The following is a 15733-nucleotide window of genomic DNA, read 5'->3' as shown; positions in this document are numbered from 1 at the left end:
AAGGCTATTTTTTGTTATTTTTGCATAATTAAGATATTAATTAATGTTTATTTGAAAGCGATAGTAAATGTTTCAGGTTTTAACCATAAATCATAATCTACAATACATAAATATATCAGATTTGGCAACTCCTTTAATAAAACAAATTTGTAAACTCTTTAATATTTTTACAAAAAGGGAGCATTCTTCACAGTGTGTGTGTGTGTGTGTATAATTTCTTTGCTTCAACCTTATTTTCTCATGATTTGCATTTTCTGGTACATTCTGCCATATATGAGTCCATTGGTCATGAAGTCGTCCTTCCATTTTATCATCGTTTCCATGATTTTTTTCTGTTCCCTATCCATTAACATGAGCGCTAATAATGTCGATCCCCACTTGATAAATATTCCTTTGCCTGTATTCAAATATTCATTGGAGCAGACCATGGAAGCTGTGCAAAATGTAGCCTTAGCCATGTCAAATATGCATATTGGTGAAGATGCTAAAAGTTCTACTGATGTGGTCATTTCATATTGTGAGGATTTGCTTGTTGAAACTGCTGGAGTCTTGAATTGGTCCCTTTCGACAATTGATAATTTAAAAGGTTCACATACATAATGTCACATTTCATTTGTCTGTTTTAATTTTCTATTTTATATAATGCTATGCATTCGAACTTTAGACTTCTTCCCAATAGTATAGAGAATACCTAACAATAGCTAGTTGGTCAAGAATTAAATCAAAGAAATTGGATTTGGGGGGACAGAGAAAATGGGACAACCGCTCCCTACATAAAATTTATAGACTACGTACTTGCACTTTCATTTTTCCAATAAGAGAACAAAACTCGAACTAAGGATATTTTTCAGCATTGGATTTAATAGACATAGATACTACTTTGATTTTTTTTTTCATTGATTTATTTAGACTAATTAACCTAGCTAGCTTCATATAGTATTGTATATATGGCGCAGGTGATGTGGTTTTCCATATGAGAACATGGCTGAATACTTCTCAAACCAGAGAAATGACATGCATGGAAGCTTTTAAGAATGGTATTGACTCAAAGATTTCAGAAAGCCTCAGACAAGTGACCAGACTAATCGATGAGGTCATCGGCATGATCCAAGTGCAGCATCACCATCACCAAAATGGTGCTCAGCCTTTACTACTACCCGGCGGGACGAAATTCGAAGACGCAAAATTGTCCAGCACGCCAAATGCAACAGTTTCCCAGGATGGGAGTGGGAATTTTAATCGAATAATGGATGCCATTGCGGCTGCACCAAGTCATGGCCAACAGCGGTTTGTGATATTTATCAAGAAAGGAATTTACAAAGAATATGTGAAAATTGATGCCACAAAGACTAATCTGATGTTGATGGGAGAGGGCATGGACGTTACTACCATATCTGGCAACAGATGCAATGGTAGTGGTTGGCAAACACTTGATTCAGCAACATTTGGTAAGATATTTATCAGCAAACTGAATTAAACAGAGATGTGTAGTGTGATTTAAAAAAAAAAAGAAAAAGAAAAATGTATGATTATCATTTCCGTTAAAAATCTGTCATGTAATTAATATTATGCATGATTAATTTTGGTTGTCACACCGGTCGCTAATAAACCCCATAACAATTTTTTTTTATTTTTTATGATGAATTTATCATACTTCACCTATTCCTTATTTTGTGAGAAACAGAACCTCGCATATATAAGAAATGGATTAGATATGACAACCCAAAATAAAGTTATGCATTCGATCACTAGATTATCATCGTCGAATGTCCATGCATAGAAATCCATGCTTTGATACTTTTTTTTTTTTTTTTGAGTACATCGATATTTTTATATTAAGGGGAGGGGGAGTTCGGTTAAGCCACATAATGGGCAGTCTAATTTGGTATCGAATTCGTCATCTACGAGATTCGAACCTAAGACCTCTCACTTTCAAGTGAAGATGAATACTATCAGACCGTAACACTGAGTGATCTATGCTGTGATGCTTATTGTAGGAATTTAAGGCCCATTTGGATTGCAAACCTAGGGATTTAGATAATATTCATTCAATTAACCGTATATTATCTAGTATTTATAAGATAACTTTGTTGGCAAATTCAATCTTTTCTTTTTACTTCTTTTATATGTTCTAAAGTGTCCTTATACATTAATGAGTTATCATGTATCCACTTATTGACTTTTGTTGTGAATCAATTCCCTTATATATAGCTGTAGATGCCGAAGGGTTCGTAGCAATGGACATAGGGTTTGAGAACACTGCCGGGCCAAATAACATGCAAGCAGTTGCACTTTCATCCTGCGGCGACCAATCAGTTTTCTACAGGTGCAAGATGAGTGGATATCAAGACACATTGCTGGTGCAGTCCGGTCGCCAGTTCTACCGAGAATGCACGATCAGTGGCACCATCGACTTCATCTTCGGCTTCGGCACTGCCGTTTTCCAAAACTGTAACATTCTTGCCAGGAAAAACCTTGAAGGTGCACCAAACACTCTCACTGCGCACGGTCGATATGCGGCAGATTCTTCAGGCTTCTCATTTCAATTTTGCAACGTTGATGCAGACTCCGATCTAGGGGGTAATGTTACTTCTTCACCCACGTACTTAGGTCGACCTTGGGGAAAATATTCACGTACTATATTCATGCAGTCATACATGAGTGATGTAATAAGACCCGAGGGTTGGCTGGATTGGAATGGGGTTGGTGAGCTTGACACTTTGTATTATGCTGAGTACATGAACAATGGGACGGGTGCATCGACTGTAGGTCGGGTCAAGTGGCCCGGCTATCATGTAATTACCGAGGCATCCGATGCCGAATTTTTTACTGTGACCAAGTTTATTGATGGTGACTCATGGCTGCCATCCACCGGTGTCCCCTACGCACCAGGATTGGAGCAAGTTTGATCACCGTTTGTGAGCGAACAAGTTTAACCCAACCAAAAGTTTCATATTAATGCAAGCCTTGCAGAGTTTCCTGAATTCAACTGGCCTCATTGAATATAAATTCTATTTACCTCTTTTTAACCTCAATTTTCAATCCTAGGAACAAAATAATAGATTCCTACCCTCTTTTTACAATAATATTTTTTTTTTTCGGACAAACCATAGATATATTATTAAATTTGAATTGAAACATTTGTATTAGCCACTAAAGTATTAAAAAGTCAAATTGACTTTATATAATTCCATCTATGGTTACCGTTGTGTCAAGAAGCAAACGAAGACAAAGTGTGCAGCTCCATTACATGTTGCGGAGCCACACCAAAGGCTACAGTGGGCTGTAGCCTAGGGAGGATTTTTAGCAATATGTATGTAGTTTAGTGTATTGCCTAATATAATAGACAAAAAAAAAGTGCAAGAACAATTATGTTTAATGAAACTAGCTCGGTGAGTATTCAGCACAACTAAAAATATAAAAATTACCATAGAAATTGTGATATCATTCTTTTCAAGATTATTGTACTTTGATTTTGTGGGTTTTATATTGTTTTCAATCAATTTTTTAAAGATACTTTAGTTCAACTTTCATTTTTTTTTTGTTTTGTGCTAGTTGTTTTGTTGTAATTGAGATAGTCCATGTATCAAGTCTTTTATCTTCTTCTTGTGTTTGCATCTAAATATAGGTGAAACTAGATGATTTAATGTAATTTTTGCAGTTTGTAATCGTGAAGCTTATTGAGTTCATGCCAAGCGAATTTTAAAGTATACAAATACCAAAGTTAAACTTAAATTTTTGCATACAATACGTATGTAACCAAAAAAAAAAAAAAATCATTTGATTTTAGGGGTTTTTTTAAGCTAGTGATCCACCCATAAAAAAAATTCCTGAAAATATAATTTTAGCCCCTAAAACTTAATTTTCTCCATATAAAACCCAACATAAGTTTTTTACTCGAATAAAACCCATTTACTAGATTCCACATCAACAAATTATTAATTATATTTGACTTAAAACATTTAAAATTTTCTGAATGCCTAAAATACCCCTATTTGAATGTTTGATGTACACAATTAATGCCATGAGAATTATAAGAGAGAATTAATAATTTTACTAATAAAACTTTTGTCATAAATTCATTGCCTAATATATAATAACAATAAAAATGTCTAATATATTGACATGCTTAATTAAGTCACTAAAATTATATTTTACAGATTAATGTAGGTAAATTATTTCACACACATATGTAAAAAAATGACTAATATAAGTAAAACTTCATGCAAAATAAATTTACCTACAAAATATTATTAATTTACCTACAAAATATATTATTTACTAATCATAAATTTACAAATAGGTAAACTAATTACATATAATAATTTTTTAACATATATGTTAGTAGTGCACATATATATATTTGAACGTATGGTAGTACTATATACATATAGGTAAACTATATGTATATTGAACTTTTAGTAGTATGATATACTTTTGAACGTATTTTTGTATATATATATATATATATTTAAATATGTTAGGGGTAATAGTATGTGCAATAATTATTTGTTCATTATAATTAAGGTACGTAATAATATTTATTGATTTGATTTGAAATATTGTGGCACAAGTTGTAAATATTTTGTAATAATAGGTCAATTACTTTTCTATTTGGCAGTCTTTTTCAAATTTGGATTTTATTTTGATGTTTAGATTTAGGTGGATTTTTATTCAGGAAATAATAATTGCAAGGGTCTATATCTAAAAAACCCAAAAAATTATGGCTCCCATGCACGTTCTAGGAGCAAATGTAAACACTACAAACCTAAGTTGTGGTAATCTTTTAATGCCAAATTAACAACAATCCTTCCAAAATTACAGAAACCTTTCTTACAGAATCCCACCTAATGCAGTAATCAAACCCCATTTGTTTCTGATAGAGCTTGTAACCAACAGGAAAGAAATCCGTTTAAGATTTGCTTTTATGGTTTTTCTTTATTTCAATGGAAACGTTTCAAGTTCAATAGGAAAAGAATTATGGTTTCATTTCTTTGAAAGGAAACGTTTCATGTTCAACAGGAAATAAATCCATAAGAAAGAAAATGTTTATAAAAGATTGCCACCTCTTTTTATTTGCATATATTATTACACACACACACACACACACACACACACACATATATATATATATATATTTTTTTTTTTCTTCATAGTGCAACCGTAGCTTTATCTCACTCATCCTCTACATATTCTGGTAAACCCTAAAGCAATGAGTCCACTCATGAGATCGTCGTTGTCCAACTATCTCATGTTTTCATCTTTTATTTTACTTGTCCATCCACTGACACACTTGCTGAAAACACCAATCACTTTATCAAAGTTCCTTTGCCCGTATTCAAAAAGCAATTGGAGAAGACGAAGCTAGCTGCGCAAAGTGTGGCATCGACCTTGTCACATATGCATGTTAGTGCAGATGATCGAAATTCGACCAACCGGATCATCGTGGTTTGTGAGGAAATGCTTAATTCAGCTGCTGGAGTCTGTGGTTGGTTACTTTCTACGCTTCCTGATCTTAAAGGTTCTTGTCCATAACCTCCAACTTTAGTTTAATAATTCTCTCTTTTAATTAGCTTCCTAACATGCACATTGTGTCAATGGCACAGATAATATCTTTTCTGAAATGAAATCATGGTTAAGTCATTCTTCCCCAAGTATGTGCGCGTATCAATTTGAACATGGTATCGACTCAAATGTTGCAAAGAGGATCTACCAAGTGACCAAGTTAATTGATGACCTTCTTGATATTATCCGATGACAGCAACAATATTAAACTAAATGCAAAGGTCAAGTGAAAGTTTTTCTCCATATGGCAATACTATTTCACAAGTTGAGAGTCAGAATGTTAATCGAATAATTGATGAGACACTGGTTGCCAAGTGAAATCCTCTGTAGAAATTGTGGCTCAAATTTTTCTCCTTTTTTTTGGCTCAATTGTTCTTTTTAACATAAAGTAGTAATAATGGAAAATGGAAAATGACAATATATATATTTTCGTATAGAAACATTTGCATATTCTAGGGGATTTAGGCATAACGAGGAGGAAATAGATCACAAAGAATTAAATAGAAGGAATTATAAATTAATGTTGCAAATGCACTACATGAGCATTACAAAGATACGTAAACTCGTCTTCAAAAGAGATAAGTGTCAATAGAATAAAAGAAGTGTTATTGACATTTCAAAAATTTCATTTTACACCTCTCACAAGTATATATTTTTTTTAAATATAAAAAATTTAGAGTGTAAAATAAAAATTTTGAAGTATCAATAACAATTTCTTAAAATAAAAAGACAACAAATTTTTACCAACCCATAAGTTTTATCTGATATGCATTTGACGCCATTCTAGGCGTTTGTTTTGACAGCATAGCCCAAACGTCAAATCCCTTCTATTTGAATTGATTAATAAATGCTTCTCACAATCCACCGATGACATGGAAAGGCTGATTTTCGGATCTTTTCCATCAAATTTATTAAATTTATTAATTTGAATTTTTAAAATTTAATTTAAATGTTAAAATTATTATAATTTTTAAAGAAGATCCATATTTATAGCTGTTTAATCAAATTTCAAAAGTTCAGATTGATGAATTTGATGAAATGGATCAAGAGAACCCCAATTTTTTACAATTTTTTTAACAATAGGGATCCACAATATATAATAAAAAAAAATTGACTCATCCTTTAGAAAAAAGAAAATTTAGTATCTAACTTCCAAGTGTTTTGATATACATACATATATATATACATACATATATATATATATATATATATATATATATATATATATATATATATAAAAGCAAGCAAACAAACAAACAACTTTTAAATATCTTGTCAGCTCTCATTTAAAATTTGACAATCTAAATTTAATTTCTTCATTAGAAATTTAATTTCTCCATTAGATATGAGTGATTAAAAATGCATTTACATGAAAGTTATAAAAGTATGTGTAAAGAATTTGCAAATAACTCGTTTACAAATTTTTTTAAAGCATTTCTAATGGAGAAATTAAATTTAGATTGTCAAATTTTAAATGAGAGCTGACAAGATATTTAAAAGTTTGTTTGTTTGTTTGCTTGCTAATATATATATATATATACATTTTTAATCACTCATATCTAAATTTTCGTAAACAATTTCTTTATCACTTTGTTGTCTAAATTCCTTAAAATTCAAAAGTTCCTCACCCGATACCCTGAAGAAAGATTCCTAATCAACTTGGCAGGGTTTTTGTTTATATTTTTATTATTTAATTAGCTCTCTTGCAGCTCTGTGTTCTGAAGGAATCATTAGCCTTGAATAGTTTTCCAGTCTTGAATTTTTATTTAATGTCCACGGGTTTTACGTTCGAATTCTGTTCCTGTTTATAATTCGGAAAAAAAAAAAATGGCTTTACAATAAAAAGGAGAGGACATAAAATGATTGTATCTTAAGAGAATTAAACCCTCGGAAAAAAAATAAATTTTTCGTAAGCTTATAAATAGTTGGACAACTTCCAGATTGCTAATAATTATATGAGATCTGAATCAAAATAATCTACTGCCAAACCTACATAATGCTCGAATCCCCGGAACTATTAAGGAGAGGGAAAAAGCTTGAAACTATTACAAAATGATGCAATACTGTGTCAAAAGAAATTTTTAATTTTTTTTTGGCCCAGCGGAGTGGAATGCCACTAAACGAAGCATTCAAACGAATCAACCCAATTTCGGAGATACCGAATGCTATTGAATCGAATGAATGGATAAACAAAAAAGGTTATTTCTTTTATCATCATCTATTCTGTGCAAAAAAGATGTTCATTTCCAAATTATGTCTCCCAGAAATCTGAGGGCAGGAACGCCTCTGATCTCCACATCAACTAGTGGAGCCTGGATAACTGTCAAGCCAGAGAGCTCTGTATCCATCTGGATCATATCAAGAGCACGCATCTGATCCTGAGGTTACTCGGAAGAAAAATTAATTAGAATCCTGAGGTTATTCGAAAGAAACAGAATAAATTGAACAAAATCGTGGATCTGCATTAAAATCTAACGTAAAATTTGTACGCACGCACGCACATGAGATGAAAGTGCATTTTCCTAAAACACTATTTTTTGCACGGTTTGGACAAAACTTCACCATTTTACTTGTCAATAAGCATGCGTCTTGACGCGTTTGCTAAAACGAGAGTTGATATATTTGCTACCCAAACAAGTAAAAGGAGTCTCATTTACATACCTTTCTTTTAATTGAACAAAATTTGCAATCTGAGGCGGATGGGGGAAGAATCTGATTAACAATAAGTCGAGTCACAGGTACGCTTTCCTTCTTCAGAGAGGCATGCAACCTAGATGACTCACTAACGGCCATCACCTAAAGAACAAGAAAAAAAATTGCAAACAATCAATTGGAAGTGAAAAATGCTAGTTAGGGATGAAAAACGAGAATAGTATTATGCAGAGATCCATCTTTCATACAAGATTAGATTCTACATTGTAGAATGAATCATGTAAAGTGATTTCTATCAACGATTACTCGAGAAGGACCAAATTACAGCAGAAAGAGAAGTACGTCATATGACAAAGATCTTACCGTAGGTATTGTTACTATGACAAACTCTGTTGAATCAGTGTCACGAAAAAGTTCACGCACTTTAATCATCCTTTCCCTCAGTTTCTCTAATTTGTCAGCCTGGATTGAAGTTTTATGATAAAATATAAGTATACTTGTATTTGTATGCATAAAGTATAAAGGCAAGTAACGACATCAGGTTTACCGCGCCCATTTGGGGTTGCTCTTGCCCAAAAACAGATTTGATAGCTGAGGTGGCTGAAGATATCTTTTGTTTAAGCTGTATAACAGAGAACGTAATGATTAACATAAAATGTAAAATATTTGCAAATCAAGAGAATAACCAATTAGTAGCAAACATGTCTAGACATAACTTTACGTATATAAGAATGCTAACAGACTAGCCATATGCTTACAAGGAAATACAAGACGGTAAAAATCAAGTGATCTAAGGATTTTTCTTCTAAAAATGTTCAAAAGATGCAGCTTACCTATCAGGGAAGGATTAAACCGTATAAGTTATAACAAAGCAAAAATAAAATAACGCACCTATTAAATTGTATTGACTAATGCTACTAAAGGAAAAATTGTGGACACCAAGATATTGATGATACCATAAGCGTGGCAAACACTTAAGCTAAAAAAGATTTTAGAGAAGCACCAAGAAACTCTGAGCATCAACACCTGGCTCTACTTAGAGTAAAACTTCTAAGAAAACATTTAAAAAGTCAAAAACAACAAAAGATATGCACGTACATTTCCTCACCAACAATACTTCTCAAGAAGATCATCAAGCAACGCCGTCAATATTATAGTGTTTGTAAATAGAATCAAGTATATGGTGCATTTAACTCCAGAACAAGAAAGATGCCCGTGCACACACGCATATGCATCGTTATTCATTCTAAGTAGACATCATTACCTGCAATATCTTGCCAATTGATTGATCCAAAAAGTCTGGCAATGATAAAAGCCGCAATGTGTGACCCTGTTAACAATATCACATCTATAGCGAGCTATTTTTTATTTAAAAAGTCATTGAAGATAAAAAAAAGCAAGTATATTCTCTCACCGTGGGTGCAGTATCAAAAACTATGCGGGTAAACATGCTATATTCTGGGGATTCAAGAAATTGTATCACCTGGAAAGAGGATTAAACATTAATAGAAGAGCAAAAAAGATTTTGTGTTTGTTGGTGAGCCAGAAAATACTTACTTTGGAAATTGCTAGAGCTTCATCCAAACCAGGAGGAGGCGTGTCTAGTAATTCTCCCAGTTTTAAATCTCCTAACTTCGACCAGAAAAAGAAACACACAGGATGAAAAAGAAGCAAGGATTATCATAAGTGTGCATGCACATGTGTACAAACGATCAGTTAGGCCTTAATGCTCAAGAACATCTACACAACATCAAATGAGATCAGAAGACGATAAACACGATCTAAAGTTGCAATACCAATATCTCAAATAGAGCTTTACCTGTTCTGCAAGCATCCCAAGGCCCATACCATCCATGAAATCTTTGACTCCTGTTCCACCATTTTTCTGACTTACATTACGGAATTCTTCCCTTGCCTTCTCCGGGTTTATCTGTGGCATAGCTATTAGTTTAGCTACATACACCACGTATAAGATCACAAAACCATCTTAAGAAACAAAACAACAACTTTATCATTATAATGATCACCCCATCAAATAATAGCACAAACAGAAGTATGTGAAGAAATTAGCAAAAGCTTTTATGGGAAGCTAACACCACATACCTCAAGAGCAAAAAGTGGAGCTTCAGGCCCATCAACTGGTACAAGTGTCCCCCCAGCCAAATCCTACGACAAGATAACATGTATCATTATAATCTTGTGCACACACATGCATAGACATTATAACCAGTTAAATTCTGCTTTACAGGAAATGCAACTACTTCAAAACATTAATAAGTAGCGTTTTAAACCTGGGCAAAAGAATCACTCAAGGAATGTGCTGGATCAGTGGAAACCACAAGAGTGGGATGCCCATTGTTAGCGAATTTTACGGCAAGTGAAGCAGCACAACTTGTCTTCCCTACACCGCCCTTCCCGCCTAACATGTAATACTTTCTCTGAGTCCCAGCAACCATGTCATCAAACCCAGCAACAGCTTCTGCTGGAGTGGCCACTGATCTCACTGACAAAAATTAAGGAATAGTATAAGTGAAAAAGACTCATTCTGACAAACTCAAGTTTGAAATGAAAAACCCATGATAACATCACAGAACAAAACAAGTGCTGACGCCTTTAATCAGGGACAAACAATTCTACCAAGGGAACAGGATTCCATGACAGAAATAACAGTCAGTGTATGGAGTTGATTTTCCATACAAACAATTAAATATGTAGTTTGCTTGTCTAAACACGAGAGGGAGGGAGAAATAAGTCTCATTTTTTTTATATATTAGACTCACAATTATTTTCACCCACATAGGAAGTGGATGGTTTCAAAGAAAGAGAAAAAAATTCACAAAAGGGGAAAAATCTGATTCACGGGCTGCTTCCTAATACATATTTTGCAAGAGTACTCATCTTCTTTGCATCATTCCCATTTCTTATACACTGGATAGTGGATCATTCCAACTTATTGGTTATCAAAAATCAAGTTCTCAGACACGATCTTCACGGTTCCCTTCGATTTAGAGCCAAACATATTAACAGACTCCGGCATACATACATACCAAAGTTGAAGTTCTTTGAACAGAAACACTTATCCCCAAACTCGAACCATTCCAATTGGTTATTGCAATGAGCTACTTTTACTCCAACAAATATTACAACAAAAAGAACCATTTCCTCATTCGAATAATCAAACGAAAACCTCCAAAGTATGTATCCCGTGTCTCCTTATTCGTCCATTTCCCATTCAACACCAATTTCCACTTCAATTCCTACTATATGTAATCCAATCCATTTTCTCTCCACCAAGCAAAACCAGTTGCATAAAAACAATAATCAACAAAGCATCAACCAACTCGATACCGCTCTGAACCACACCAGTATTCAACCCATCAAAACCACCAATTCAAACAAAACCAATCCAAACATTCAAACCAACAAACTAACAAAACCGAAAAGTTTCGATCATTTTCCAAACCAGATAGTCAAACACATAAAAAAAAATAGACCCACATGACAAATAACAGTTGGTATTTGAAGATTCAAGAAAGAAACTACCTTGCAATTGGAAGAATTTTCTGGGGGGTTTTGTGGCGGTGGAAAGTAAGCTGAAACCAAAGCTTTTGGGGAGAGAGAGAGGTCTGAGGGTTTTGGGAGCATAAGATAGCAAACCCACCATTGTCATGGAGTTTCTGGCGGTTAAGTTGTGAAGAATTGGTGTGAAAGTGGAGGGAATACATGTGCTACTCGCCATGGTTTTCTGGTAGGAGAGTGGAGTTTCAGAGTAATTTCCATTGGTCGGTTGGTATTTATATAAGCTCGGATTGTAGCTGGATGGAGGCCCGAGTACTTGACCCATAAACCATAACCACTTGCCTCCCCTTTTTTTTTTTTTTGGTCAATAGAACTTTCGTAATAATAACTAGTACAAGGCTCAAAAGAGCCCGATAAACAACAATAGATAAAGTAACAGGGCCAAGCAAAGTGAGAGAAGCAACTCAATATACAACAAGAGACCCTTACAAATTTAGGCATGTAGGCTACGATAACAAACAACAAAAAAACCCTAGTCTCAGGCAGCATAAACAGACCATTGCCACAGCCACATCCTCAGAAGCCAAACTTCGAACCAAGAGAATAAACACCAGATGCAAGTCCCCTTCACAAACACTTGCAAATATATACAAACAAAATATCATATAGATAGATAGTGAGGCTAAGGGGTACTTGGCCTCGATGGGGATTCAACATGCCGGTTGGGAAGGGAAAGTGAAGAAGGGTAGTGGATCTAGAATCCAATTTCTGATTGGAGCCCGTTGATCCGAGTGCATGGTGGGACGGAGATGGAGTATCATTGTTAAAGAGGAAGGAGGAAAGAAAATTAAAAGACAGAAAGCAGTAAAAGTAGGCGAAAACTGCTAAATAAGGGGCATGAAGCCCAAATTTGAGACAAGTTCAGGGGATAGTTCAGACCCAACTCAACAGAAATTGAGATAAACTTAGGGGTAAATTGGGAATAAAAACGAAGGAATGAGACTGGAAAGGGGAGAGGAAGAGGAGGTGGATGCTAGGAAGGGGATGGCGCATAAGAGATGAGAGAGGAGGAAAATGATGGAGAAGGCAAAACCACTTGTCTTTTTTGTTTTCTCTATTAAAAAAGTGATATATACTTTTTTTTAACAAACTATATTATCCATACTAAAGGGGAGGGGGATAAACTTAGCCTCACGTGGGCTAGCAATAATTTGGTTCAAATTCGTCTTTGATGAGAATCAAACCTAAAACCTCTCCCTTACAAGTAAAAATGAATACCACTAGACCGTAGTACTAAGTGGCTACTTTTTTTCTATTGTCTTGTATTCTTGAAATTTTAACGGAACAAGTGAATATCACAAATGTGGGTTAGCTTAGTGATCAAAACAACATGCTCGACTAATGTAATTGGGTTTAAATCCACTTCCAACCTTATGTTGGATTAGAATAATTTTAAATATCGCTTTTGTAGGGTCAAAGGTCTAGTGGTTTTCCTCTTCACTTGTAAGTGAGAGATCTTAAGTTTGATTCTTGCCAATAACGAATTCAAACCAACTTATTATGGTTGATCCTTTGTGAAATTTAGCCCATTCCCCTTCTTGATAATGTAAATGGTATTCAAAAAATATTTACATTGTTTTAATTTAGATCAAATCAACCCTTTGCCTTTTCCTTAAACTCAGATTGACGGAAAAAGGCTTGCAGATATCATATAACAGCACCAATCAAAATCGAATTATACATATGTGGGTTGCTTTTCTTGTATTTGATCAAAAACACAACCACCAAATTATACTAAAATTAAAATAATACTACATATGGGTTAACGCCTAACCCAGAAGCATATTTGTCTTAAAGAAAACTCTAATCTACCTGCCATGAAGCTTCTGAGACTATTCAAATTGCTCAAGTTCAACCCTGAGGTCTCATTCCGGCTATGTCTTCGAGAGTCAGATTCAACGTATCAGCAGAACCTTTCTTCACCTCTTCCCCACGGGCAGCCAGAAATTGCTCAACGTTGGATGGTTTTCCAAAATACCCGAGATGATCAGCAATCAGGTGGAGATTGTTACACCCGCCACAGCGAGCTACCACCACACCTTTCTCGTATGATTCTCTACTGCACGTCTTCATGGATCTTGTTTCACAGACAGTGCAGGTAAAAAGCATGGCCAGGTCATGCCTTGGGGATATTTTCTGCTCGGAAGAAGCAGAAAATTTGGCATCGGAACTGTTGATAACATTCGCATCATTATTGGGTTTCGAACTGCCATCTTCAAGATTTGCCAGATCCTCATTAACCAGATTGGTTGGATTTGTTTGCGTTTGAAGATCTCTTTTGTCAAATCCATATCTTCTGAGTATAGAACTTGCAGAAGGAACAAATTGATCTGCCGCCAACAATTTGTATGAACAAAAACAAGAAAAGTTAAATGGAATAGTATACAGTTTAAGCATGAAAATATTTATCCTTAGAAGAAATCCATGGAGAACCTATAAATGACGGGCTGAACCAACAAGTTCTTCAGCATAAAGGGAGAAACAAACGGAGGACTTTGATGGAAATAGATCAACAAATTCAACTTAGTATCCAGTAACAAGAATAGTTTTATGTGTCTAAATTGATGGATAGCATTATCAGATACTATGGGTGTCCGTTTCTGTGTTTTGAGTGCAAACAAACAAGTAACGCCGATCTGTCCTAACACCATCAATAAAAGAGTAAACAATAGCCATCTACTTGATGAAAAATTTCTGAGGTTCCCATATATTTTCCACCATCACATTTCTTTTTCTTTTCTCGATTAGCAATCTTCCGCAAAAGAAATGAACCATTAGCATGAATGTCAAGCTAAGAGGTCAAAAAACAAGAACTAGTGTTAAAATCAATATCCAAAGTATTTCTAATGTTACGAGAACAGAACTTCCAGATCCACAACGACAATATCTAAACTTAGATTCTGAAATCACTGAAATCATATTTCTAACAACAACTTCAAGTCTTGTAAATATCACAAGTCTCCATTGCACACGCACAACCCTGTTATAAATGTATAAACTGCTAGGTATATCTTGCATTCTGCAATAGTGCAATGAATGTATGAGTTGAACCTCAAGTTCAAGGTTCGGGTTTTCTACACAAGAGTCAGTAGACTCCAAGTTACAGACATACAGAAACAGTGTAGGTGTTGTGGGAATTTCATTCTTGCGAAGCTTGAGAGCCTTCGTTTCTGTACAGATACAGTTTCTCTTGGAGCCTCAAGTAAAGAGAGCCACCATATATTCCAGTCGCATCTCTTTTCTGTAAATGGTTTTTTATTAATTAGACGTATAACGCTTCCACGAACGAGTTTGAGCTCCGATATTCAATTAAGTCCGACTAACTTGTTTAAAAGGATTTGCTTTAGACAGTTCTTAGAACTCTATTTCAAAAATTGTTCCACCAGCTTTCTAAGTGTTCCATGTTACTATGTTAGAGATACTAATACGTATTTACCTAATAAAATCATCCTCCTAATCAGGCATTCAAAACAACTAAACAAATACCCATCAACACAAATTAGAGAAGATGTTCATGAATTAATCCCTTCAACTTAGTCTCCTAATCCATCAGTAACCCAAGTTGTGATATGATCAATTTCCTTCATACACACCATAAATTTTCAAAATTTCTTACAATAGCAGTAAAATTTCATATTTTTCTGACGAAAAAAAGCATAAACAAAAAATCGACTACGAAAAGCGAAGAATCGATGAGCAAGATTTGTTGGGTTTTTGAGAGGGCGGGCCTAACCTTTGAAGAGATGGGAGTTAGGCTGCTGATTGCGGAGAAGGAGTGAGCCTAAGCGCCTCTGCAACATCCTAGCCGCCATGGTTGAGTTCTTGCTTGGATTGCTTGAGCTTGTCGGTTCGAGGTCGGTTTCTGTAAACGGTATTATGTAGGCGACGCCGCAGAGACAGAGTGCCCTCCAAGTTTTAAATGTCTTTGGATTATAAT

The 15733-nt window shown here is 34.7% G+C and overlaps 3 protein-coding genes across 3 annotated transcripts; 1 reads left to right on the top strand and 2 right to left on the bottom strand.

Moving 5' to 3' along the window:
* Nucleotides 1–1219: 1219 nt before the first annotated feature.
* Nucleotides 1220–3264, top strand: LOC125468723 (pectinesterase/pectinesterase inhibitor PPE8B-like). Its single transcript, XM_048565005.1, has 2 exons — nucleotides 1220–1448; nucleotides 2212–3264. The coding sequence occupies exons 1-2, from the start codon at nucleotides 1247–1249 to the stop codon at nucleotides 2907–2909; spliced, it is 900 nt and encodes a 299-aa protein (XP_048420962.1). The 5' UTR covers nucleotides 1220–1246; the 3' UTR covers nucleotides 2910–3264.
* A 4323-nt stretch (nucleotides 3265–7587) lies between these two features.
* On the bottom strand, nucleotides 7588–11894 carry LOC125468997 (ATPase GET3B-like). The gene is made up of 11 exons (XM_048565881.1): nucleotides 11761–11894; nucleotides 10509–10720; nucleotides 10321–10383; nucleotides 10037–10147; nucleotides 9775–9849; nucleotides 9632–9700; nucleotides 9482–9547; nucleotides 8765–8839; nucleotides 8581–8679; nucleotides 8227–8361; nucleotides 7588–7943 (listed from the first exon to the last, which is right to left on the bottom strand). Exons 1-11 carry the CDS (start codon nucleotides 11885–11887, stop codon nucleotides 7806–7808), a joined length of 1170 nt encoding a protein of 389 aa, XP_048421838.1. The 5' UTR covers nucleotides 11888–11894; the 3' UTR covers nucleotides 7588–7805.
* Nucleotides 11895–13647: 1753 nt separating this feature from the next.
* Nucleotides 13648–15733, bottom strand: LOC125468782 (mitochondrial protein import protein ZIM17-like). Its single transcript, XM_048565239.1, has 2 exons — nucleotides 15530–15733; nucleotides 13648–14126 (listed from the first exon to the last, which is right to left on the bottom strand). Exons 1-2 carry the CDS (start codon nucleotides 15606–15608, stop codon nucleotides 13648–13650), a joined length of 558 nt encoding a protein of 185 aa, XP_048421196.1. The 5' UTR covers nucleotides 15609–15733.

This window comes from the organism of the source record quoted next, unplaced genomic scaffold, assembly GCF_019419815.1.
Source record: "Pyrus x bretschneideri cultivar Hongxiangsu unplaced genomic scaffold, Pyrus_bretschneideri_v1 Contig4, whole genome shotgun sequence".
NCBI lineage: Eukaryota > Viridiplantae > Streptophyta > Magnoliopsida > Rosales > Rosaceae > Pyrus > Pyrus x bretschneideri.
This window is presented reverse-complemented; position numbering and strand designations above follow the sequence as displayed.